Source organism: Panthera leo, chromosome A1 (assembly GCF_018350215.1).
Source record: "Panthera leo isolate Ple1 chromosome A1, P.leo_Ple1_pat1.1, whole genome shotgun sequence".
NCBI classification, from domain to species: Eukaryota; Metazoa; Chordata; class Mammalia; order Carnivora; family Felidae; genus Panthera; species Panthera leo.
The window spans coordinates 124,977,306-125,004,419 of NC_056679.1; the positions used below are offsets into that span (position 1 = coordinate 124,977,306).

At 37.7% G+C, this 27,114-nt stretch overlaps 1 protein-coding gene and 1 long non-coding RNA gene across 6 annotated transcripts in view; one reads left to right on the top strand and one right to left on the bottom strand.

Annotated features, from left to right (window-relative positions):
- MAP3K1 (mitogen-activated protein kinase kinase kinase 1) overlaps positions 1–27,114 on the top strand; it is a 77,455-nt gene that overhangs the window by 23,503 nt on the left and 26,838 nt on the right. For 4 of the 5 annotated variants that reach the window (XM_042939218.1, XM_042939248.1, XM_042939234.1 and 1 more), the window contains 2 exons: positions 20,905–21,055; positions 23,681–23,881. In XM_042939218.1, coding sequence (XP_042795152.1) covers positions 20,905–21,055; positions 23,681–23,881 — 352 coding nt within the window. Of the gene's footprint in view, positions 1–18,924; positions 19,217–20,904; positions 21,056–23,680; positions 23,882–27,114 lie in introns of those variants that run through there. The other variant, XM_042939239.1, reaches the window with a different exon arrangement.
- The window catches only part of LOC122220148, a 74,165-nt gene continuing 56,071 nt past the window's right edge, over positions 9,021–27,114 (bottom strand). The window contains exons 5-6 of the long non-coding RNA XR_006202696.1: positions 23,726–23,879; positions 9,021–9,192 (exon numbers count right to left, since the gene is read on the bottom strand). This is a non-coding gene — a long non-coding RNA (uncharacterized LOC122220148). The remainder of the gene's footprint in view (positions 9,193–23,725; positions 23,880–27,114) is intronic.

Sequence of the window (27,114 nt, forward strand, 5' to 3'; positions counted from 1 at the left end):
AACACTTTTTTTTTTTTTAAGTGACTTTCCCTGCCCCAAGAGTTCAGAAGGTTGCTTTCTGTCCAAGCCGTCTTGGTGGCTCTGATAGTTCTCTACCCTCTTCCTAATTGTCACTTACAGTTGCCTCTTAGAAATAGTAACCTGGTCCTGTTTTAACTTGGTCAGCATGCATACCTAACTGGTAGCCAGTCACATTTTGATGCTGAAGGTGTGGTGTGGTGATGCATGTAGGGGTATGATCCCATAGTACTTTCTTGGTAATAAAGTATCAAAGATTTAAAATATTTTTAGAAAAATAGTTTAGGACATATTTATAAATATCCGTATAAATATTACTTATTCTGTTGTATAACAGATATAACTGATAGGCTTTCTTGGGTGGAAAGTGGTAGAGATATGGTATATGCTTGGCAGTTATGCAGTTTATCTTCTCTCTGCCTCAGGTAGAGGGTGACTTATTGCTTATATATGGCTAGTTGCTGTGGCCTTGATAAATTATGCTCTCTGAACAGTTTTTTGAAGTTTTGTCATATCTTTATGTAAACATCAAACTGATGGGAACACGGTTGAGAACAGCTGCTTTAGCTTGTTTGTGAACACTTTGGACATCCATTCAGTTCTGCTGAAGGACCCAGGAGTGTCCCATGCAGTCTGCCATCCTGAGAATGCTTGCTTGGAACAATGAACATCTTTGTGTCATTGGCTAACATTGAATTCATTTGAATTTTATTTTTTAGTCATATTTGTATTTTTTTAAATTAAATTTTTTTTGATCTTTATTTTTGAGAGAGAGAGAGACAGAGACAGAGCATGAGCGGGGGAGGGGCAGAGAGAGAGGGAGACACAGAATCTGAAGCAGGCTCCAGGCTCTGAGCCATCAGCACGGAGCCCGACATGAGACTCAAACTCACGGACCGTGAGATCATGACCTGAGCCAAAGTTGGATGCTTCACCGACAGAGACACTCAGGAGCCCCTAGTCACATTTGTATATTCAATGAAAGACTTTCATTGCAACTCACTCCCAAATCTTAGAATAAAATTGGCCTTCTAGAAATTGATGGTCAATTTTTCATGCTTATGCTATGGCTTCTAATGCATACCACCAGCTGTTTTCCCCTAAACTAGGAGAGTCCATGTTTGAGGAGTCTAGATTTGGGCTTCCAACACTGCTGCTTCCCTGGACATACCCCCATTCATCAACCCCCTTGGCTAATTCCCTCTGAGGTTGCTTCCTAGTAAGATAGTAGTCTCATGACTTCTGCCTCTCCCCTCCCATGCACAAATCCTGTTGGGTTTTCCTTCAAGACTTTTTATTCTTACTAACCACAGGAAAATCATCAGGCATTAACAAAATGAGAGTCATGCTCAAGTTCCCAAACTTTGGGAAAGTTCTTTACACTGAAATACAGATGTCTAAATTTGTGGTTCTTGGCTTCTTTTACCGGCCATCTCTTAGTGTTCTACTGGGATGAAATCTTCCACTTTTCATTCTTTCCACAAAGCGTGGTCATAGAGATATGGTCTGGAGGCTCATATTGGAAAGGCATTCCTTCCTCCCAGCCTGCCGTGTATAGGTACCAAGCATTTGAAGATCCATAATGTTAGAATGGAAAATGAGTAAGACCTGGTCTTACCCTCAAGTAAAATATAGCACAAGGGGAAAGATCAGTCTTTTCCTTTATTCAGCATGTATTTATTAAGTATCTCCCATATGCCAAGCTTTTTGCTAGGGTGGGGGACATAATGTTGAGACCCCCCCCCCCACTTTCTGCCCTCAAGGATTGCACAGTCAATTGTTGGAGACAGATAAGTGTCCATTTTAATAGTGCAATTTGCTGAGAGGGGATGGAAGAATCTATCCCTCACTCCAAACTCAGACTGAAAGCCAGCCTCTGGGACAGTTTCTCTAAGGTAGAGATGACCCTAGAACTTGAGTGGTAAGGTGACAACTACAGGGCATTGAGACCAAGAGATACGCCAAGGAAAACTAGACAAATTTTATTTTTATTTTTTCCTTCTTCTGTGTACTAGATAAACTCACATTTTATTGTCAGCTTTGTTTCCATTTTTCAACCTAAAAGTTTCGAGGTTGCATATCAGCCAGAATGGTAATGAATTGAGTCAAAGTTATTCCAGGTAGAAAGAATATTCATATACATGCTTAGGAAAAAAAGTTGGTGCCTGCCATGATTTAAAACAGGAATAACATGGGGCACTGGGGTGGCTCAGTCAGTTGAGCGTCAGGCTTCGACTCAGGTCATGATCTCACAGTCCGTGGGTTCGAGCCCCACATCGGGCTCTGGGCTGACAGCTCGGCGCCTGGAGCCTGTTTCAGATTCTGTGTCTCCCTCTCTCTCTGTCCCTCCCCCACTCACGCTCTGTCTCTCTGTCTCTCAAAGATAAATAAACATTTTTTAAAAATAAATAAATAAAAAATAAAAAAAAATAAAACAGGAATAACACAATAATACAATTTATGTATAATCTTTTGCCCCATTTTCATTCAGATCATTCTTTTATAACTGAATTAATTAAAATTAGAGATGGTTAAAATGACTGTCTTGAAGAATATACTAGGCTGTCATAAGTCAAAACCTGCCATTTTAAAATTAATGCAATTATTGGATTCTACTTAATTGTACCTTTTGCTACAGTGAAAAGAAATTGGCATATTCAGGAACACCTCCAGAATTCTGTTGAAATAAGGAAGACATTATTTAGATAGACAGTAATGATTCAGACTGTATTTGGGACCGGATATCAGAATTAATGTACCTTCTCTTTGAAGTGATTAGTGGGGCAAATGACATCTTTGATAGTAATAATCACTTAGGTTACATTTTTAAGGAAAGAGTGCCACCTGCTGAATGAAGTTTTTTTCTTCTCATTCCATTCTAGAATGTTCTGTTTCACTTTGAATTCTTAGTTTTTTCAACTATATATAGATAGCTTATGCCAGCCAAAGAACAAAGAAGTTAGGTTCACTCCTGATCTCATCTTCCAGTGGATTAAATAAGGTGTGCCTAGTATTCTTAGAGGAGGTTTGTGCCATCAAAACCAGTTGCAGAAAATAAAACCTTAACCTAAACACGATTCAGCACTTTGCAAGTTTCAAAACCTTCCCATGATTGTAATGTACTCACTGGCCCAAAGTTTTTGTTTTGTTTCAAGATGGGTATGTGGACACTCATTGAGTAGGAATAGGTGAGCAAATGTCTGGGAAGAAATTATGCCAAGGAATAACTGAAGGGGAATAAGGAACATATGAAATTGGTCAACATCTACTGGGGGAGACCTCAGTCACCTAGAATGTTAGTACAGAAGTAGTTTGATCACAACTTGGCTGTAGGTTATTTGAGGAGATTCCTGAAGTCAAGTTGGAAATCTAAATACCTATTTCACAATAATCCATAAGGTATTTTTGTAGTTATTAACAAGATGTCATCTCATCAGTGAAAGGTTGAGAACGTGAACACTAGCAAACACAGCAGTAATAGAATTAAAATATTTTATTTGAGAATTTTACATGGCCATTACTTGTAGTTTATTGACACATTTGTGGTGTTTTGGCTTATTTATTGTTAGGCGTCAGTCATTTGCAGCTTTTTCCACTTGTTTATTGGACTATATAAGTAGAGAATTTTTTTTCTTACCAGAAGAGCTAGACAGTACACTAGATTGATTTATACTTGCTGATATAGACAGAGTAATTGCACAGCCCACAGAGGAATGACATTTTGTATTAAAATCTGGAACTAAAAAATCATATATACATAGTGTAAGGTATTAGAATTTATTCCATATAGGGGCGCCTGGGTGGCGCAGTCGGTTAAGCGTCCGACTTCAGCCAGGTCACCATCTCGCGGTCCGTGAGTTCGAGCCCCGCGTCAGGCTCTGGGCTGATGGCTCGGAGCCTGGAGCCTGTTTCCGATTCTGTGTCTCCCTCTCTCTCTGCCCCTCCCCCGTTCATGCTCTGTCTCTCTCTGTCCCAAAAATAAATAAAAAAAATAAATAAATAAAAATAAAAAAAACGTTGAAAAAAGAATTTATTCCATATAAAATATTTATGTTTTTTATTCAAATATGTCAAGTTTGTATCCTAAATACCAGATGTAATTAACCAAAGGTTAGTCACTTTTTCAGTTTGAGGAATGAATTGTACCTAAGACAGCAGATCTTAAAAAAAAAGTTGCAGTGATATCTACTTTTATTACTTAAATAAGCAGTAATAATTGGCTGAATGATAAGCATTCTAAATATAAAAAGCATAATATTTAATACAGAATCAAAAAGATTTTACAGTAATTGTGTTTTCAGGTTAGCACTCAAAATGACACATTAAATATTAACATCTTAGCTTTTCTTCATTTACAAAAAGCAAACCATCACTTCTGTGACACAGATTAAGCATTTCTTTTTTTTTTTTTAAACGTTTATTTTGGAGGAGAGCACAAGTTGGCGAGGGGCAGAGAGAGAAGGGGCAGAGCATCTGAAGCAGGGTCTGTGGTAACAGGCTGACAGTAGTGAGCCTGATGTGGGGCTCAAACTCATCAACCACGAGATCATGACCTGAGCCGAATGGACACTCAACCGACTGAGCCACCCAAATGCCTCCATATTAAGCATTTCTGAAATGATGACACCAGATTAGGATAAAAGCAGGCTATATGTCTGCAGAGAGCTCTGGACCAGGGGAGTCAGAATTCAAATTGGACCATTGTCACCAATGCAGCCAAGACTTGACCAGAGACCAGACATGCTTCATTTCTCATTTCAGGGTAGGTACTACTTTACATCTTTTTGACTTGTAGCACTTAAATATGCAAAAATGGCTGTTCTTTTAAGAAAGAGAAATTTGTGTTTAATTAAAAAAAAAAACTAGAAGAGTTTTTAATGTAAAACAACTGAAAGTCCATGTTTTGTGGTCTCTCCTTTCTTGAATGTTCTTCCTAATAGGTGTTTGACATTTCCGAGAGAGCTTTGATAGACTCTTAAATATAATACTCACCTCTTTTCGTAATGAGGTTTAAATTGCTTTTATGTAATGACTATCAAGTGTACAGAGTCTGTAAGTTTAGTATTTCCTAGCCTGAGTTTTCATAGGGTCTATGGATTCACATGTGTAGCTTGCTGATGGTAAGAAAGGCTTCTCAGATTTTAAAATACTGGGAGCCACAGGATTATAGGAGTGGCAAAGAATATTTTACACAAATAAACTATTAGAAGGTACTCTCCAGATTTAACAAATAAGGGAGTTTATGGGTCATGTTGAGCTTTATATTTTTGTTTATATTATATCTCCCTTATAGGACTAAAGCATTTATATAGTGGCATTAATAAACGAATCAGGGGTGCCTGGGTGGCTCATTCAGTTAAGCATATGACTCTTGGTTTTGGCTCAGGTCATGGTCTCGCACAAATCGAGCCCCTTATTGGGCTCCATGCTGAGCATGGAGCCTGCTTGGGATTCTCTCTCTCCCTCGCTCTCTGCCCCTCCCCCACTCACATGCATGTGCTCTCTCTGTAATGTATGTATATGTGTGTGTATATATATATATACATAATATATAATTAAACAGACAATCCTCTTAATAGATGCAGAAAAAACATTTGACAAATACAGCATCGTTTCTTGATAAAAACCCTCAAGAAAGTAGGGATAGAAGGAACATACCTCAAGATCATAAAGACCATTTATGAAAGACCTATAGCTAATATCATCCTCAGTGGGGAAAAACTGAGAGCTTTCTCCCTGAGATCAGGAACACAACAGGGATGTCCACTCACCACTGTTGTTCAGCGTACTGTTGGAAGCTCTAGCCTCAGCAATCAGACAACACAAAGAAACAAAAGACATCTAAATCAGCCTGGAAAAAGTCAGATTTTCACTCTTCGCAGATGACATGATATTCTACATGGAAAACCCGAAATACTCCACCAAAAAACTGCTAGAAATGATACATGAATTCAGCAAGTTGCAGGATATAAAATCAATGTACAGAAATTGGTTGCATTTCTGTACACCAATAATGAAGCAGCAGAAAGAGAAATAAAGGAATCTGTCGCATTTATAATTGCACCCAAAACCATAAAATACCTAGGAATAAACCTAACCAAAGAGGTAAGAGATTCATACACTGAAAGTTATAGAAAGCTTATGAAATAAATTGAACAAACACAAAGAAATGGAAAAACATTCCATGCCCATGGGTTGGAAGAACAAATACTGTTAAAATGTCCATATGGACTACCCAAATCTACACATTTGATGCAATCCCTATCAAAACACAGAACTAGAACATTCTTCACAGAGCTAGAACAAACAAGTCTAAAATTTGTATGGAACCAGAAAAGACCCCAAATAGCCAAAGCAGTCCTGAAAAAGCAAACCAAAGCTGGAAGCATCACAATTCCAGACTTCAAGCTGTATTACCAAGCTGTAATCATCAACACTGTATGGTACTGACACACAAAAACAGACACATAGGTCAATGGAACAGAATAGAGAACCCAGTAATGGGCTCACAGATGTATGGCCAGCTAATCTTTGACAAAGCAGGAAAGAGCATCCAGTGGAAAAAGACAATCTCTTCAGCAAATGGTGTTGGGAAAACTGGATAGTGACACGCAGAAGAATGAACCTGGATCACTTTCTTACACCATACACAAACGCAAAACAGGTAAAAGACCTAAATGTAAGACAGGAAAACATCAAAAATTCTAGAGGAGAACACAGGCAGCAACCTCTTTGACCTCAGTCATAGCAACTTCTTACTAGACGTGTCTCCAGAGGCAAGGGAAACAAAAGCAAAAACGAACAACTGGGACTTCGTCAAGATAAAAACCAGGAATGTGGCCATCAGTGCCAAAAACACGAGAGTGCTACCACTGGCCAGAGCTTTGGGTGTTTGCAGTAAAGTGAAGACTGTACCCCAGGAGCCTTTTTTATTTCATATTCTGGGGCTTTCCTTAGGCATATAGAGATTAAAGAAAATGGCTTGTCCAGGTTTTGTTGGGTTTTTTTTTCCCCCTTTGGCTGGTGTCTTACGTTTACCCAAGACCTAAGTCCTTGGCAGAGAGTGAGTAGACAGGGGCAAATCTTAGTGACAAACTCTGGCCTCTGCTAGTAATTAGATTAGTCCAAGTTTGCATGTCTGACACCCACTTCTCTTAGGATGGGTTCACATCAGGTGATTTTACCCATCTCTCTAGCTGGCTGTCAAATAATCTTTTTCCCCATATTTTGAAATCTTAGAGCCTTAGTTGCTCTAAAGACATGCTGAATTTTATGATAGCTTGAGAAGTCTTACATTAAGATAGTAAGACAGCTAGTTTTAGTTTCTTCTCTAGATTTTTCTTCTTAGATATATTGACTTATTTGAGCCAAAAGGGACTATATAGATGATTCAGTACAGATTTCTCACAATATATCCCAAGAACCACTACTCTACCAAAGGTGTTCTGCTAAAAGGGGCTTCTATGCCAATGTAAGGAATGCTGTGTATCTTCTTTTTTCACCCCTTTTGGAAAATTAAGATGCACATAGGTCTTTAAATAAACTCATTTAATTTCATTTTATCTAATATTTCCTAACAGTAGGGTTATAAACTGTTTAGTATTTTATAGAACATTATTTTCACCAAAGTTAGATCTTTTGTCTAGAAAATCTTTCAGCCTTAATCAACTCCATGCCAGTCCTTCTCTTTCCTTTAAAATTATTCAGGTGTTACCTTCTCTGTGGATCTTTCCAGGATTCCCCTAGATAAATTTAAGGGACGGAGATCCACTCCATCCTTGCAACTATTTATGGTATGTTAAAATACTTATATTGTTGCAGAGATGGCCTCATATTTTCTCTACCATAGAGAAAGTGCTAGACTAAGCACCTGGAGGGATAGAGGTCCTGTCTTATTTATCTTTTGTTTCTTTATCCCACTTTGTATATCTGATGCTTAGACCAGAGCTTACATGTAGTAGACATGCCAACATTGGTTGAACAGAGTGGGTTTCTAGCATTAAAAGCATAAAGAAGAAAAGCAACATTTATTAGGAAGTCATTCTTCCTCATTTTGAGCATCCCAGTTAACATGCCTTTCCACCAGCTAGAAGGAAGTAGTACTATAGAAATAGTATCAGCTGTTCTGCGGCATTTGAAAGAAATCATTCTCCTAGCAGAGGATGTAAGAGGGCTTTGTGCTCTAATTTGGTGCTATATCATACTCTCCTCCATTAATCTGGGAACAGTGAAAATAGCCCAAGGGTTTTTATCAACATAGATGTATTCACTCAAATTACATTTACATACAGTTACATTTTTAACTGTAAACCAACTTTTCTTAAAAGAGAGGAATATATACAGTAACAGTCCAGTCTTCCAATTACTAGCCGTACTCATTTGATCTCTTAAAAGAATACTCAAACTGAACTGCCATGCTTTTTGAGAAATAACTGACTTGGTAAAAATGTAGTTAACACACCCATTGGAGAAAGTTCCAAAGAAAAGCATACACCAGAGCCTCCATATAACATTGATTTGGGATCTTTCTGATGCAAGGCAAAGTGGTTAAGGAACAGCCATCCCTCCCCCCACCCCCCAATACCTGCTTTGTGCCATGGACTATGTACTAGTGCTCTTAGACTGAGGACAGGAGACAGTGCTTTGTGGGAAGCTGTCCCCAGTAGTGGTGTAGGGAGTTCCAGTCTACTTCTGTAACGTATTGTAAAAGCCCCCTATACTTATCCATTGGTTGTCATTTAGACACAACCCTAGATTTGTCGTGTAGCACAAAGGAGAATTCTTAAAAGGAAATAGACATTTACCCGATACTATAAAGTATTAGTATCCTTTTCCTTGCTTACTAATCTGTGATCAACAATTCAGGAAGAGGATGCTCATATGTCCCATTTTTCTCAAAGATTTCTAAAGGTTCTTCATCAGGTATCAAGGACACAACAAAGTGGGGGATAAACTGGAATTTTTAGCAATGACTATCAAAAGAATACAAGCCTCAGGATTAAAAGTTTTTGAAGCTTCCGTGGGTTTTTTTTGGAGAGGAAGAAATGAGAAATGGGACCATATTGGTCTTAAACTCCCTCTGTAAACAGTGGTTCTCAGAAACTAGTTTACATTAGGCCTGGTAGATCTCCCAAGTTCGTGGGTGTGAAGAAAAGAATAGTATGAATCTTCTCCCTGGAAAGATGGGTGGAAGAATAGTAGTATTTAGAAATATTGTTACAAAGGTCATTACTGTGATGAGTAAAACAAGTATTTTTGAAAAATACTTAGTTTAAGTAATAAACATTCCCTTGACAGCAACTTTTCAGTCCATTTGTCTGTCATTGTTAGCAGAATAGCATTGTTTTTCTGTCACAAGGATTTTCATGTATTTTGTGAGTTGATCAATCTTACAAAATCATGAAACTGAGGGTCCCTGGGTGGCTCAGTCAGTTAAGCATCTAACTGTTTTGGCTCAGGTTATGACCTCACAGTTTGTGAGTTCGAGCCCTATGTCAGACTTTCTCTCCCTCCCTCCCTTTCTGTCTCTCTCAAAAAGTAAATAAACAGTAAAAAAATTTTTTTAAATCACAAAACTCATTTCTATTCAATTCTGACAGTTTTTATAGTTTTCACTCATCTACCATAAATATTGCCATTTAATTTTAGTTCATAATTTGTGACAAGTCCGTGAATTTCACTGAACTTGAATCATTGTTGGTTCACTTTAGTCTGATTTGTTTTCTTTTATGCACATACATGAGAGGTGTGACCTTGAAAAGATGTCTGCCTTCACCGTCTCGTTTTTCTCTGAGTGCCTTTTTAAAAACGTTTTTGATTTCAAATCGCTAATCTTCTTCTAGGATTTTTATTTCCTTACTAACCTAACTTGATTACTACCTTGATTCATCTTACTTCCTTTAATTTTCTTTAAATTCTGAGCCTGCGTGGCTCAGTCATTTGTGTCCAACTCTTCATCTCAGCTTCAGGTCATGATCTCACAGTTAGTAAAATCAAGCCCTGCATCGGGCTTTGCGCTGATAGCACAGAGCCGGCTTGGGATTCCCTCTCTCCTCTCTTTCTGTACCTCCTCTGCTTGTATTCTGTCTTTCTCTCTCTAAAAATAAACAACAAAAATAAATAAATTCTTATTGCCTCCTGGCAAGTTTTAACTTCTGTTGTAGACATTTTCTTGACTGGTCCGTCACATACTTGTCATTACATATGACTATTATATGTCCTCTGGCTTGATAAAGTATATATAATTATTCTCGTTTGATACAGATTTATTGATTTTCAAATTCATCTATTAGCACATTTAGAAGGCAGGGTGATTTTTTTTACCCCAGATTTGGATAGCATATCATAGTTCCATTACTGTGTGATGTTACCAGTAATGCATTTAGACTGGTCTGTTTGTGGTAAATTAATTAACTTAAACATAGTAGTTCTTAATGGAATGTGTCAGCTGAGAGAGAGGGATGTACCAAGGAAACTTACTAATCAAGTTTTTGCATTGCTGCTTTATATTCTTCCTGGGACTAAGAGGTATTTTTGAACATTCATTTTTCATTGTATCTTTTTCTTGATTTATGTAGGCACAGGAAAAACAGCCCCTTTAGTTTGATATTTACTCGTGTATAAGTGTGTCTACCTGAAAGACTAGCCTTGGTGTTTTACCTTCATTGTGTCAGTAACTTTGGAAGCTCCTGAAGTCCATCCATTAGCCTCATGTGTTAATTATACAATATTTACTTTTCCTGCAAAGTAGTTTTATCAGACTCATATTTGAATACTGGTATGAATATGTGACCAAGAAAGGTGCCTTTTAATCATAAAATAGTGTTGAGTAGAGTTAAATAAAAATGCAGCTCATAAAACAATCTAGAATCTTTTCTTTCTTCACTTGGGGCACCTGGGTGGCTCAGTTGAGCGTCCAACTCTTGGTCTCAGCTCAGGTTATGATCTCACAGTTTGTGAATTCAAGTCCTGCATCGGGCTCTGCACTGACAGCATGGAGCCTGCTTGGGATTCTGTCTCCTCTCTCTACCCCTACCCCTACTTGCTCTCTGTACCTTTCTCAAAATAAATAAAAATTTAAAAAATAATGTATTCTCCATTCATCATAATATTGTCCTAGTTGGTAGTTATCAATATGTTATTTACATTTAAGAACATTTTAATGGTGTTTGAATTTATAGCAGTTACAACTACCAGTAATTCACTTATCAATCCGTTAGTGTTTATTCATTATTCTGTAGTCTTGCTTTAAATATATTTATATATTTTTACTACGTATCTAAGAACATATGGTACAGAACAATGTAGCTAAAATACACTTTTTAAATTTTATTTATTTGTTTTTGAGAGAGAATCTTAAGCAGGCTCCACGCCCAGCACAGAGCCCTGTGTGAGATTTGATCTCACAACCATGAGATCATGACCTGAGCCAAAATCAGGAATCAGGTGCTCAACTGACTGAGCCATCCAGGCACCCATAAGATTTTATTTTAAGTAAATCTGTACTCCCAACATGGGGCTCGAACTTACAGCCCCAAGATCAAGAGTCCCATGCTCCACTGACTGAGCCAGTCAGATGCCCCACAATACACTTTTCTTTTTGATTCACTTGAATTCTCTAAAAGGAGACCTTCAGGCATATAGTTTACTCCATAGACTCGGTCATGGGTAATTGACTGCCAAAAAAATTCCATATGGAGTTGCTACCTTGAAGAATGCTTTGATACTGTCTAGTGGCTCTCTGCCTTTTGTAAACTCCGTTGTTATATTTGCACAATGATTGTTCATTCAGTATTTTACAAATTACTGATTTAGAAGTCAGAAAACCTTTTGATCAAAACCACAATGAGATATTACCTCACACCTCGCTAACATTATTGGTGAGGACGTAGAGAAAGAGGATCTCTTTCGCCTGCTGGTAGTAATGAAAACTGATGCAGTCGCTCTGGAAAACAGTATGGACGTTCCTCAAAAAATTAAAAATAGAGCTACCCTACAACCCAGCAATCACACTACTAGGTATTTATCCAAGGGATACAGGTGTGCTGTTTCGAAGGGGCACATGCACCCCAAGGTTTATAGCCGCGCTATTGACAGTAGCCAAAGTATGGAAAGAGCCCAAATGTCCATGGATGGATGAATGGATAAAGAAGATGTGGTGTATACACACACACACACACACACACACACACACACACACACACACACAATGGAGTATTACTTGGCAATCAAAAAGAATGAAATCTTGCCATTTGCAACTATGTGGATGGAACTGGAGGGTATTATGCTAAGTGAAATTAGTCAAAGAAAGACAAATATCATGACTTCACTCATGAGGAATTTAAGATACAAAACAGATGAACATAAGGGAAGGGAAGCAAAAATAATATAAAAACAGGGAGGGGGACAAAACATAAAAGACTCTTAAATATAGAGAACAGAGGGTTACTGGAAGGGTTGTGGGAGGGGGGATGATCTAAATGGGTAAGGGGCATTAAGGAATCTACTCCTGAAATCATTGTTGCAAAATATGCTAACTTGGATGGAAATTAAACAGTAAATAAGTTTTTTAAAAAAGCTTTTGAATATTCTTCTTGTTCTCTTTGAAATTGTTTTTATGTCCCAGAGGCACTAATTTATGCTAGAAGTTATGAGTTAAATAGGCTGCGTGTATCTGCTGGGTACAATATCTGCACAGTGTTATTTCCTAGGTATTTGTTTATTAGAAGTGATAACCAGCTACTCTGACTCTGAATCAGCAATTGTTTATGGAGCCCACGACATATGTTGCTCTGAGTGCTCTGTTCGTAGCTATAAGGAGGTGCCAGAGAAAGGAGGTGCCAGAAAAGGCACTTGCACTTTTCTTGTCTAGGTTGGCCTAAGTTAGCTAGTGAGCAAATGACTGCAGTATGATTACCCATTAATATATTCTATTGGTTTAATTTTGGTTAATTTCATACATACTCTTCATGTGTCTATACCACATTCAACTTTTCCAAATCTTGTCAATTTTGCTTAATTAAATTTTAATCTTAAAATTCAAATGGAGTGACAGTTTGGTTGAAACTAATCCATGAGGTCAGATAAACTGATTTTTAGCAGTTTATTTTTAGCATATATTTAGCATGTATTTTTAGCATTTTTGGAATAATTTATAAATATGAATCCATCAGAATCACTAAGGTGGTATTAAACTGCTTGTAATCATTGTTGACAATAAGTTGTATTACTGTCTTTGATCTTTGGCCTCCATATTATTTAACTCTTGATGTTATTGACCAGAATACGGGCTTTTTGAAAGTGAGATTCTGTGCCTGTGTCACTCAAAGGACTAAATAAGATTTGTACAATACTAGAAATAGCTGTCTCCCCCCATAAAGACTTTCTTTTTTAATATTTATTTATTTATTTTGAGAAAAAGAGCACAAGCAGGGGAGGGGCAGAGAGAGAAGGAGAGAATCCCAAGCAGGCTTCATGCTATCAGCGCAGAACCTGTTGTGGGACTTGAACCCACGAACAGTGAGATCATGACCTGAGCTGAAATCAGAGTCAGATGCTTAACTGAGCTACCCAGGTGGGACCCCCCTCCCCCACAAAGACTTCTGATAGAAATTCTACATAATATAAAACTGGTTATATCATGGCCATACCCACATTAACAAATCAGTAGGGGGGGGTTGGTGCCTGGGTGGCTCAGTTGATTAAGCATCCAACTCTTTTTTTTTTTTAATGTTTACTTATTTTTGAGAGACAGAGTGAGCGAGTGCATGCAACTGAGTAGGGAAGGGTCAGAGAGAGATGGAGACACAGAATCCGAAGCAGGCTCCAGGCTCTGAGCTGTGAGCACAGAGCCCGACATGGAGCTCGAACTCACAAATCAAGAGGTCATGACTGGAGCCGAAGTCAGACACTTAACTGACTGAGCCACCCAAGTGCCCCAAGCATTCAACTCTTGATTTTGACTCAGGTCATGATCTTGTGGTTCGTGAGTTCAAGCCCCACGTTGGCCTCTGCGTTGACAGTGCAGAGCCTATTTAGGATTCTCTCTCTCCCCCTCTCCCTGCTTCTCTCCTGCTCCCTCTCTCTCTCAAAATAAATAAATAAACCAAAAAAAATAAATAAATAAATCAGTAGACCTTTGTTGTGACAAAGGTTTACTCTGTACAGAAAAAAAAAAAAGCAATTGCCTATTTCTTGTTGTAAATCAGTAGGACTTGTGCCATCATTCTCAGGTTCATATATTACTGAACATAACTTGAGTAAAATCTTTTGGGGACTAATTTTCATAACGAGCCACTTTTATATATTATTTCTTATGTAAAATTAGATATGTTATAAATGCTGGAAGATGGAAAAAAAAAAAGACGGAAAGGTTGGACTGGCCATTGATTTTGATCTTTCCTCCTCAGTAGCAGCCCACATCTCTCAAGAAATTATCTCATGGGAAAATAGAGCTGTTACAGATATTTTGGCCTCATATCTTGGTCAACAAATTTTAAGCACTTGTAATCATTTTCTTTTTGCCCTATAGGATATAAGAGACTGTGGAATCATTCATATGTGGGTTTAAATCCTGTATTCTTCACATATAGACTTTATCACCTTGGAGATGTTACTTAACCTCCTTGGCTTTTTGTTTTTTTGTTTTTGTTTTTGTTTTTGTTTTTTTGCCAATGGGATAATAAAAGTTCCATGTCTTGGGAATTGACTGAGGTGACCCATGTGGAACTGTTAGCGCAGTGCCCTGTCGATGTTAAGGGATTGTTAGCCTCTTTTGTTAGCCATATGCTTCACCAGACTCTCTCCCCAGTCTTACCTAAGTCATTCCTTCTCTTGACCTTTACTGGGAAACTTAAATTTTAAGGGTCCCACAACAGACTAGTTTTGTTTTGGAAGGGGGTTCTTCCCTTACTCTCCTCTCCCCTTGGTAACAAAGTCTGTGGGTTTTAGCATAAGAATTCCTACTCTTATGAGAACTTCCCACTCTTATGAGAACTTCCCAAGCAGACCTCAGTTGTGTGGCTCTTAATTGTGCCTGTCCCAAATAATTCAGTGTATTTCCAGGGTTCTGTGAGATTCCTTGGATACTGAAAGAATGAAGATTCTTTCTATATAAAGTTATCCATAATGTGAACTGTTTGACAATCTTCATATATACTAAAGTTAAACCCCTTAATTTCCAGAAAGGTTTCATATAATCATTATATACTCCTATTACAGTGAAATGCTCTATTAATGAAGAGAATTAATGAGCTTTTGAATTCTTAGTCACCATTGTAAAAACTTGTTTAAACTTCTTTGTATTCTTATCAAATAGATAAATAGCACAGATACCTGGCGTTGACTCATTGTAAAAACAAAATCAGAATTGACAGTGACCTGCCATAGCAGTCAGAGTCAGATTGACCAAGGTCTAAATCCTGGTCCTGCTCCTTATATGTTGTGTGACCCCAGGCTTGTAAGCCTACCTCTCTAAGCCTCAGATGGTAATGACCTCATGTGGTTATTGGGAGGGTGAAGTACCTGTAAATATATATAAAGCACCTAACACCTTGCCTGTCATGTAACATTAACTTTTTCTATTATGACGTATGTCTGGTCATTACTTCTCCATATTACTAGTTGACTAACATATTTCCATGCTAAAAATGAACTATTTAAGAAATAGCTTTTAAAAATTATAGTTAACTTGGTAGGATTCTATTTTTGAGTGTTTTTCGAATATCCTCTGTGTGCCAGAGCAATGAGCTGTGTTAGTGCTGTAGTCAGACTCTTTGGGGATGCAGGGAAGAGAGAGATTATGGGGTTTATTTCAGTACAATGTAAAAAGGACCCATGAAGTTTCCTCCATTGCAGCGAACACATGCAGCCTTTGGAGAACTTGGTTATTCACCACCCAGGGAAGTGTAAAAGTAGCTCTTACCGGGTAACAGCATATCAGGGGACCCAGGTACAACTCTCATGTTTATTTTCATTGCTTCTTTCCATCCTTCCATCGCTGACCTCATCTTCCTTCTAATTTCTCTTTGCTCTCCCTTATTTTGTCTCACTGTTCCTAGTTACTGCTTTGCTCTTTTTCTCTATTTTGGTGCCATTCTTCCTACAGTGACACATCCATGTATCTTTTAAACTCCCACAGTGGGCAGATCTGGTTAAAATATAACAATGCCATCTAGTATAAAGGGTCTTTGGATGAGGGCAAATTATTGCACTGGCCAAATGTGACTGCTGGAGGGATTCACGTTTATAAACCATAGTTCCCCTGAGCATCAGACACTACAGAAGGGGAGGTGGCTATGACTAGATAGGTGCCCTGGCTTCGAGTTGGGTGCCTTTTGTGGCTTGTCCAGGACATTTGCCTGGATACAAAAATGAGTATGATGTTGCGGTCTGTCCCAGAAGAGCTCCTAGTGTGGTGAGGGAAGCAGATACTTAAACCAATACTGGACTTTATGCTGTATCATAATTAATATTGACATGGTGGGAGGGAGTGGCAACTGCTGTAGAGTGGGAGTAGGAAGTTCTTGATGAAGGCATGTAAAATGATAGGGTGGTTCTGTCAGGAGAAAAAAACCATCTGCAGTAGCAGAGAGGTATGAAATATCTTGGTGTACTTAAGAGAGTATTGAGAAGAGGGCAGTGACTAGTATTTAAGGGGCTCCTGGAAGAGGGTCTAGTATATGATACCAGTGAGGTCAGAGAGTCAGAAGCAGAAATAGGAAAAAATCATCTAGAAGTTAAGGGAGAGGACATCTATAAGAGTGACAGTCCATTTAATAATAGCTGGTACCGTGGGAGGTCAGATAAAGAAAGGACCAAATGGCTTCATTAAGAAGGGGCCACTGAACCATTTCATTTGTTAGCAGGTAAATTCTGTCTCTAGAAAGAGACTAGAACAAGAAGCCTAACCTCAGAAGAGAAAGGTTCTCTGACACTCTAGATTGATCACAAATTTATTCTGAGGAATGTTTAGAACCAAAAAAAGCAAGAAACCTCATGTTTTCTAAATAAACAGGAAAGGAAGATAAAGCTTAATCTGTAACAGTGTTTAAGTTTCTCATATTTGTCTGGCTAAAATTTCATTTATTTTTAAAGTCTTCAAAATACTTTCCCAAAATACATTATGTTTGTTTTGTCAAAGAGTCAGAAATATACAAGCTATTACTTTAGATAAAATAACAGGTATTGGTTGTAGGTACTAGGTCAAAAATAACTCTCCAGAACACTCTTGTTTAACCAAAATGAATTAGAGGCCCTCTAATCTCCTGGTGATTTAGCAACTATCTGTTTAGATTAGTTTGTGGGTTTAAGATTAAGATTTAATATTAATATTATTATAGCTATAATGTTAATTGGATAAGATGACACATGACTTCTCTATCCATACACACATGATTTTTTTCCTAGTCAGTAGAATTAGGATTTACTGTATATTTCATTGAAGCTAAGATCCCATTGGTTGTAAATGGAACCATTATTTTATATAAACCCTGCCATAAATTACAACATTTGATTGTAAGAGGCATTCAGATTTCAGAGATACTAAAATGTGAAAAATACACATTTTATAATTAATGATATATAATTATTTATGAAGACATTAGAATATTTTGGTTTATATTTACAGATTAATTTAGGAACAACAAAAATTGCTCTACTAAATAACATCTAAACTGCAACTGTAGTCTTAATTAAAAACAGAACTATAAAAAGAATAACATGAGTAGTCATTAAATTTTAAAACTAGGAAGGTTCTTAGGGCTGTCAAAGATGTTAACACATGATTATTCATTTAATATATGCTTTGATACCTATCATAAGCCAGACATTGTTAGATGTTGTATATATAATGATGGATAAAACACTGGTCCCTGCCTTCATAGAGTTTATAGTTCTTGATGGGGGATCGGGAAATAGGTTTGCAAATTGCAATGAGTACTTTAAAAGGAAAAGTACAGTGCTGTCAAAAAATGGAACAAGGTGGGGGCGGTGCCTGGGTGCCTAGTCAGTTGAGCATCCAGCTTTGGCTTAGGTCATGATCTCCTGATTGGTGAGTTTGAGCCCCAAATCGGGCTTTCTGCTGTCAGCACGGATCCAGCTTCAGATCTTCTGTCCCCCTCTCTTTTTGCCCTTTCCCCACTCACACTCTCTTGTCTCAAAGTTAAATAAACATTAAGGGGCACCTGGGTGGCTCACTGGGTTGAGTGTCCAACTTTGGCTCAGGTCCTGATCTCGGATTCATGGGTTCAAGCCCTGCATCAGCCTTTGTGCTAATAGCTCTGCAAAAGTCTGTCTGTGCAGAAGTCTTGAGCAGGAAAGATGTTGGAGTTTTTTAGACAGTGAAAGAAACACAAGGGTGGGGTAGAGGTCTAGGTGATTTTCAGTTGAGATAAGACCACATGGTGCATAGCCACAGTGGACCTTTTAAACATTTTAATCTAAGCCCAGGGGCAAACCACTGGAGGGTTTTAATAGAGGAAGTGACCCTGGCTGCTCTGTGAAACCTGGACTGGAGTAAGATTCAAAGTGAAGAAGCCCCCTTAGGAGTCTGTTAGTACAGACCAGCTAAGATGGCAACTTGACCTGAGGGATTGTGAATGGAAGATACATTTTCTTGAAGATAATTTGCCAGTATTATCAGGAATCTTAAATTTGTGTATGGTCTGACCCAGCACTTCCATTTCACTCCCTTGTTCTGAAGAAACAGATGTATGTAAAAGTTGAACTACTAGTTTGCTCATTCCCTATTATTTATTGAGAAATTGGTTTAAATAATTACACTATTTTCAAACAAGCAAAAAGGAAAGAGGCAACTCATGCCAACTTTAAGGAGGCCACATCTTCCAGGAAGAGGTGTTTAGACAGGGAGAGTCTTCTGGTGGGTTCCTGGGAGAGAGACACTGAAAATACAGAATGGAGAAGAGATACTCCTAAAACAAATGTGGGGGAGGAGAGACATTTAGGACCAAAGGGAAGATAAGCTCTCTTGTCTGGGAGTGCAGGAGCTTCTGGTGTAAAATGTACTGCAGTTCTGCCATGTGACTTATTTTTTGAGAACTAGCCTGGGAACCTAGCCACGCCTTGCAACGTTGTTACTGGAGGGGAAAGTGTTTGCTTTTCAAACTAGAGAATTGTAAGTGAATTTTTGGTATGCAGTCAGCCCATAAATTCAGTTGCCTGTAAATCTGAGCTTCCCTGGGTAAGTAGTAACTGAACAGGATGAAATTTTGTGAAAACGTTTCTCTACCCCTGCCTTTTCCTTCCCTTAGCTCTCCCCACCCCCTACTCTCTCACTCTCCTCTCCTTTTCTTCTTTCTTGTTCCTTCCCTTTCTTTCCTCTCTTCCTTTCCCTCTCCTCCCTCCTTCTCTAGTCTTCTCTTATATACCCCAAAAGTTATATTTTATACTATAATTAGAGCAGGAAAAACAGCCAGGCACTTCTAAGTAAAAAAAAGAATCTCCTTCCTTTCCTTCCTTCCTTCCTTTACCTTTTTTCTTCTCAGGTAGCCTCTTTTTTTTTTTTTTTTTTTTGGACAGCTTTTTTATACCATGTGATGGAAATACTCTACTACGTGCTCTTAATGCCGATTTGCAAGTTTTCAAATGTTTTGTACTCTTTGCATTCCTAAAACTCTCTAGACCAATCTCTGCACAGGGATGTTTAACTTGTTGATTTCCACTCCCCTCCAGAATTGATGCTTTAGGAAAACCAGTTAACCATTTACTTTCTAGTGCATATTTAGTTTTAAGTTTTTGCTGGTTCTCTGAAGATACTGCTGCTCTGTGGTTGTAATTATCTGGAAAATTCCTAGAGGAGTTTGCATTTCACTTTTTAGTAAGCTTGCAGCTATCATCTCTGGTATTTCCTTGAGTATTTCCTTTTCCTATCTATGTAGAAAAATCAGTTCTGTAGCTTTATAGAATTTCCAAAATAGTTATTGAACTTAGCTGATTAGTATTTTTTAAATTGTTACTTCTCCCAGAGTGCAAATGCTTTAACTGTTTCCTTATGAATCAGGTTTTAAAATCCATGCATATGTATATTGTATCTGTTGTATATATCCGCATGTGGATATAAGTGTATTTGAAATTAGTGGATGCTTTACCTATTAAAGGCTAAATAATTTTAGGAGCCTTTTAGGATTAATTTTCAAAAATTACTAGCTTACAGATTATTTTATTCTGATAACTCCACAGTATATTATGGAGTAAAGGTCACATGTTTGTACCAATTTTTACATTTTATATATGGAGTGTCCCCAATACTGTGATGTGGAAATAATGTTACAAGAATACAAATCTAATCATTTAGGCTTTGAACAAATATTGTGAGATCATAGAAGATGTGGTTAGGTTTCACTTAGCTTATTAAATATTGATTTAGCTTTTTTCAGAAAATGAGCATATCCACCAGATTCTATCTATATTTACTTAAATTATTGGAAATCCTTAAGTTATTGGAAATCCTAGAGTAGTAAAATGCTCTTCTAAATATTTGTCTGTTAAATACTTCAAGTATGTGAGAGTGGTATAAATGGAAGCAGTGCAGTCTTCATGAATGTGTTTCTTAATGCAGTACTTAATGTCTTGGGATCCATTTTGTTAACTACCTGTAAACAAAGGTCTGTGTTAGTAGTATTAGTAAGCCTGCACCTTCTAAATAGAACTTTTCTTTTTAAAGGCACTATTACACTCACATTACCATACAACATTGAAAAACAGAGTATATACGATTCACAGTGACACTTCCTTTCATACTTGGCTTAAATCGTTTGAGGTTTTAGCAGTTACCTTTTTAGTTACATGTCCACTGAAAATATAAAATACTATTTATTCTTGGAAATTTTTTATATACTAATCTCCTTCTTATTGCTCCCTCCATTTTAGTCGCGAGATGGAGAATAAAGAAACTCTCAAGGGGTTGCATAAGATGGACGATCGCCCAGAAGAACGAATGATCAGGGAGAAACTGAAGGCAACCTGTATGCCAGCCTGGAAGCACGAGTGGCTGGAGAGAAGAAATAGGAGGGGCCCTGTGGTAAGTGTCTGTTTACCTGCTATAAGGAAGAAAGCATAGGAAGAGATGGGAAATTAAGCATAAGTAGATCCTCTTGTAAGCTTTTTTTTCTTCTTGATTTTAAGTGCAGTTATTTGATTTGCTTAACATTCTAGCCACTTGGAATAAAACATAGCTAAAACTATGCTCATTAAGCACCTTAAATTGTTCTAGAAACTGAACTGGTTGGATTGGGTAGCTAATGCTTAAAGCAACACTGCCCCCTACTGTCAGTGTCTAAAATCCTTTTGGTAGAGATTTATACTGTATTTTAAGAAAGAAAAGCAATTTTTCTAATGTTCTCTCTCTAAGATAGGATCCAAAGATCTGAGTTCCAGAAATCATCCAGGAAAGCAAAAACTGAATAGCCTCATAGAGTTTGAGGTAAATTTAAAAGATGCCCAGGGTTTGAGGAAAGAAACCTAGATTACTAGGATTAGGAGAGAACATCATACTCCATCTTTTACCATGGTTATTCTCTTTTAAGGTATACAAATACTATGAAATGTGCTTCTCATTCTTACAAAGGAGATAGACCTCAATTGTTAAGTGATCCCGTATCAGCCTGTATCAGCAAGTTTTTTGTCCTTTATAAACAAAGATAAGTTAAGATTGATTAGGTTTGGGGTAGGCAAAGGGATGGTGGGCATAATCATAAAAGTTATTGGGCAAGCTACTCACTTGACATTTGAAACCCTTGACCTTCACCCTTGCCAAATGACCAGCTAGCTCTCCATTCATCCCACTTGCCTATTTAAGTTCAAATTGAAATTAATTAAATGTAAATAAAGTAAAAATTTAGTTCCTCAGCCACATTAGCCATATTTCAAGTGCTTGATAGCCACATAGACATCCCTCATCATTGTGTTGTCTTGCACGTTCTACCTACTGGTGTTTACCCATGGAGCCAATATAGAATATATTTAATTGTTCCTTTATCTACCAGCTTTTTAAGCTGTGTTACTCATGAGTCCTTTCCTTTCCAGCTGAGCTTCCACATTTCTTGCATTTGTTTTTCATAGGAAGTAGTATGGCGAGAACCCCTCACTGTTTTAGTAATCATGTCAGAGGATAAAGATGAAGAAATCAGGAATTTATCTTAGAAAAGCAAAAGTTCTATTGAAATAACTTACAGAAGGGAGTAAATTTCTACCAAGTTACTACAAAGAACTTTTGAGTAGGTAAAGCCATTTGAATGTGTTGCTTTCTGGAGCTCCTTGTGCTAGTGGAGAGTCTAAATCTTTTGAGAATACCGTAAAGCAGAAATTACAACTTTTTAAAAAGAAGCCAATAAAGCCAATCCTTTATTACATATAAACTAAGGACATTCCATTTTCTAAGACGAAATTTTGGTTTTTCTCACTGTCCCCTTTCTGGCAAATCTTTAAATACAAGACAGAGCTAAAGAGGGAAGAGATGTGTGGAATAAGACATTTGACACGTAGTCCTTAGCACAGTTATACTACCCTGTATGTTACAGTTTACAGATTTCATATTACCCTTAAGAAGTTTATAGTCTACTTGGGAAATCTGATTGTGTTTATTATGTCTTATATAAATTACATCAGATCCTTCTTGAAATATAAGTGAGGTATAAATATCTCCAGTTGTGAAAATGCAACTTATAAATAAAAATAAAGGCATGAAATACCACAGAACAGTTTGTGAGTATACACCAAATGTGTGGACTGGGCAGAAAGCAATGATGACTTAGAAGAAAAATGTCAGGCTGACAGAGTTAAGGGCACTTTTGTTAAAGGTAGGATTTTAACCGAGCCTTAAAAGCTGGGTGTTTTCACCAGGTGAAGGTATGCTACCTGGTATGCTGCAGGCTAGAGATGTGGATTAGAGGGAGAGTGGGAGTGAGAGTGCAGGACAAGGCCAGGTTAGGCGTGTGTGGTAGGCACAGCAGCTGGCTAGTAGAACAGTAGAAGAGTAGTGGAAGGAAGGCGGGGATGGTTGGTTAAGGCTACAGTGTATGGCCTTTTGGTCATAGCTAGATTAGGTCTGTTGAGAAATAGCAGGTTTTATAGCCTGCATTTGTGCTTGAGAGATTGATCTTTTAAATATCTAGCTTCTTTTGGTGATTCTGAAATATATGTCTAAACTATTGTAACATAACATTGCAAAAAAAAAAGGCAAAATGGTTTTGTATCGATTAGACTATTTGGGCACATAAATTACTCCCATTATTGTTTTCAAGATCCTGCATTTTCTCAATAGAAATGAAAAAACATCTACTTTAATCTAGTTGAATAAGTTAACTGTAGAAGGTATAAGTGCTTATTTTTCACATTTGTTTACTAACCTGTGATTGTTGATTTTTAATGTTAAGTGATTTAGAGCACATAATAACAGATAATGCTAAATTTCTAAAATTACATAACATTTTAACTAGTGATAAAGCCTACGTTAATGAAATCTGTGGGTAAAAAGTCTTACATTTATATCATTTGAAGTAAGACTAAATAAAAGTTGATATGTTGTCTGTTATATTTGTATAATATTGTGTGATGAAAAACTTGAGTTCATCTCTTAGTCTGTTGTGTTCAAATTTACTTATTTTTTATATTTTTAAGTAATGAGAATATTGGAATTTTAATTTAGGTGGTAAAACCAATCCCTATTAAAGGAGACGGTTCTGAAACTCACAGCTTGGCAGCTGAGTCTCCAGGAGAAAGCCAGGCAAGCACCACTTCACCAGCTCCCAAGGGCCGCCGCAGTCCTTCTCCCGGCAGCTCCCCGGCGGGCCGCACAGTGAAATCTGAATCTCCAGGAGTGAGGAGAAAGAGAGTCTCCCCCGTACCTGTAAGTTAATGTTTCAACAAGCATGTTAAGTTTCTACAATTTTTAGATTCATCTGTAACACAGAAAATATTGCTAGACATCTGTTAAAGCAGCACTTCTCAAAGTGTGGTCCACAAGCCCTACATTGGGGGAAGAGGGAAGGTCCTGGGACCTTTTCTGTGGATCTGTTAACTCAAAGCAAATTTGGTAATAAAACTGAGATGTTATTTGCCCCTTTCACTGCATTAACATTTAAATTGGTGGGTAAAGCTGCTGGTGCATTCACCTGAATTAAAGCTGTGACAATAGAAAATGTATTCTTCATCTGGGTATTTGGCATTTTCCTTAAGACTAGTTAAGTGAAGGAAGGAACTTGAAGGAAGGCAACGGAAATGTTTTTTCACCAGTGGTAAAATTTGAGATTTCAAGCAAAAATTAGAATTTTGGAAAACTATCTACCACTGTCAGCTTGACAGTTTCCCAATCCTTAAAAGAATTTTCTATTGAGATCAGTGATTTTATCAACTGTGATTTTTTTTCCCATATATATCGCACAGTGAAATGTGTGAACATTTGAGAGATCTGCATAACTTAGTGAACCAGTATTTTCCCGATGACCAGTGCATGATGAAACAAAACCATCCTTAGGTAAATGATCCATTCAAATTGTGTGAGATATACCATCTGGATTTTAATGTGTAACAGTAGGAAAAGTTTGTTGGTGTGGTTTCAGATTCCATATCACAGTCTACTTTAAGAAACCACTTTTTTGGGGGCGCCTGGGTGGCGCAGTCGGTTAAGCGTCCGACTTCAGCCAGGTCACGATCTCGCGGTCTGTGAGTTCGAGCCCCGCGTCAGGCTCTGGGCTGATGGCTCGGAGCCTGGAGCCTGTTTCCGATTCTGTGTCTCCCTCTCTCTCTACCCCTCCCCCGTTCATGCTCTGTCTCTCTCTGTCCCAAAAATAAATAAAAAACGTTGAAAAAAAAAAATTTTTTTTTAAATAAAAAAAAAAAAAAGAAACCACTTTTTTGGAGTAGTATCAAAAAAGAGTGTTCATAATTACTGTCTTTTACAATACCTTTCCCAGCTACATATATTTGTAAAGCCACATTTTCTTCATGTACTTTAACCAGATCATAGTATCACAGCAGACTGAATGCAGAAGCATCAATGAGAATCCAGCTGTCTTCTATGTTAAATCAGACATCAAAGAGATTTACAAAATGATAGGTGCTAACTTCCAGAGAGAAAATGAAAGAATGAGACCTCTAGTGGCAAAATGCAAGTTAAAATTGACTTTCTAAACTTGAAGAGCAAATGAGTGAATGGTAGAATGATTAAGGTCATGCCTACCAAGGGGAGATTTGCATATAAATCCTTCGAGAAGTAAATTTTAAGTGAATCTTTTCACATTAAAGCCCAAGATACCTACCAGTATTTATTGGCTTTATGTTGATACACCTTTAAATGAGCTATTAAAAAAAAACAAAACTTAAAATAAGAACAATCATGAATCTGCAAATTAGGTGGAGCTCAGCAAGAGTGACTTTTGTCTGTTCCTCATGGCATCTGTGGAAGTTAGAATATCCAAAATGCTTCCTTACTCCCATATCTGGTGTTTCAGCTGGGATGCTAGAACAGTTGGGGGCTGCTGACATCTCTTTCGTTCTCACAGCACAACACCAAGTGTTGCAAGGTAAGAGAGAACATGAAACATATTTTCTCTCACAGTCCTAAGAGGGAATCCACCCTGCTGACATCTGCTCTTGGACTTCTAACCTCTGAAACTGTGAAGCAAATTTCTGTTAAGCCAAAAAAAAAGTGTATCAGGAGGGCAAGTCCACTGTGGAAGTTCTTATAAAGCTGCCTTATATCCTAATGCCTTATTGCCCAAAAGTAGTTACATGCCAGTTGCAAACCCAGAATTAGTGTGGTGGGGGACTCCACAAGGGTGCAAGTACTGGGCGGTGTGGTTCATAGGGGCCATCAAAGTAAAAGTCTACCACGAGTACATACAAATTACATTTTCCCTGCCCTCTCCCACTTTAGGATAGATGTCAAAGTTACCCCTCATTTAACAGCAACTTAGCATTTCATTATCTGGATAAATCATAGTTTAATGAACTTCATACTAATGGACATTTATATTCCTTCTTCACTTTCATTACTAAAAAAACGTATGCAAACATACTTTTTAGGCATACATCATTTTGCACATCTGTGAGCAAATCCATAGTCTGAATACTTAGGTCATATAGCATGTACACGTGTACTTTTTTTTTTTTAATAACTGCCTATTAAAAAATAATGGCTGTATTGAGATATAATTCCTATACAGTACAGTTTACCTGTTTAAGTTATATAGTTCCTTGGTTTTGGTCTACTCAGAGTTATAGCCATCACAGCAGTCAACTTTAAAACATTTTCATCACCCCAGAAACCCCAGACCAAATGAGCAGTCTATCCTCAGCCCTAGGCAACCATTAATGTACTTTCTGACTCTATACATAATTTGCCTTTTCTGGTCATTACATATACAGTAAATGGAGTCATGCAGTATATGTGGTCTTTTGTGACTGGCTTCTTTCACACAGCATCATATAAGTTGTATCCATACTCTCTTTGTTTTAGTTTTGTTTTCCCCCACAAACTGTGTTTACTTATCAGTGTGTGCATTGGGCACCTGGGTGGCTCAGTCAGTTAAGCATCCGACTTCAGCTCAGGCCATGATCTCACTATTCATGAGTTCAAGCCCTGCATTGGTCTCTCTACTGTCAGCAGCATGGAGCCTGCTTCAGATCCTCTATTCCCCACTCACTCTTGCCCTCCCCTGCTCCCACTCTCAAAAATAAATAAACATTAAAAAAATTTTTTTTAATTATCAGTGTGTGAATTTTTGCCATGTGCATTCATATTTTAACACAAAGTATTCGTTGTGCCATATCATTCTTCCTCTTTTTTGTTGTTTAACATTCAAAACTAATTTCTGATACACCTACTTCTCTTTATGTTTAAAAGTACTCCATTTTTTTTAAGTTTATTTATTTTGAGAGAGAGCAAGAAAGAGCTGGGAAAGGGCAGAGAGAGAAGGAAAGAGAGAGAACCCCAAGCAGGCTCCACACTGTCACTGTGGTTACAGGGCTCAAATTCACGAACTGCAAGATGATGACCTGAGCTGAAATGAAGAGTCAGATGCTTAACTGAGCCACCAGGCACCCCAGAAGTACTATACTTTTAAGTTATAGAAGATAACA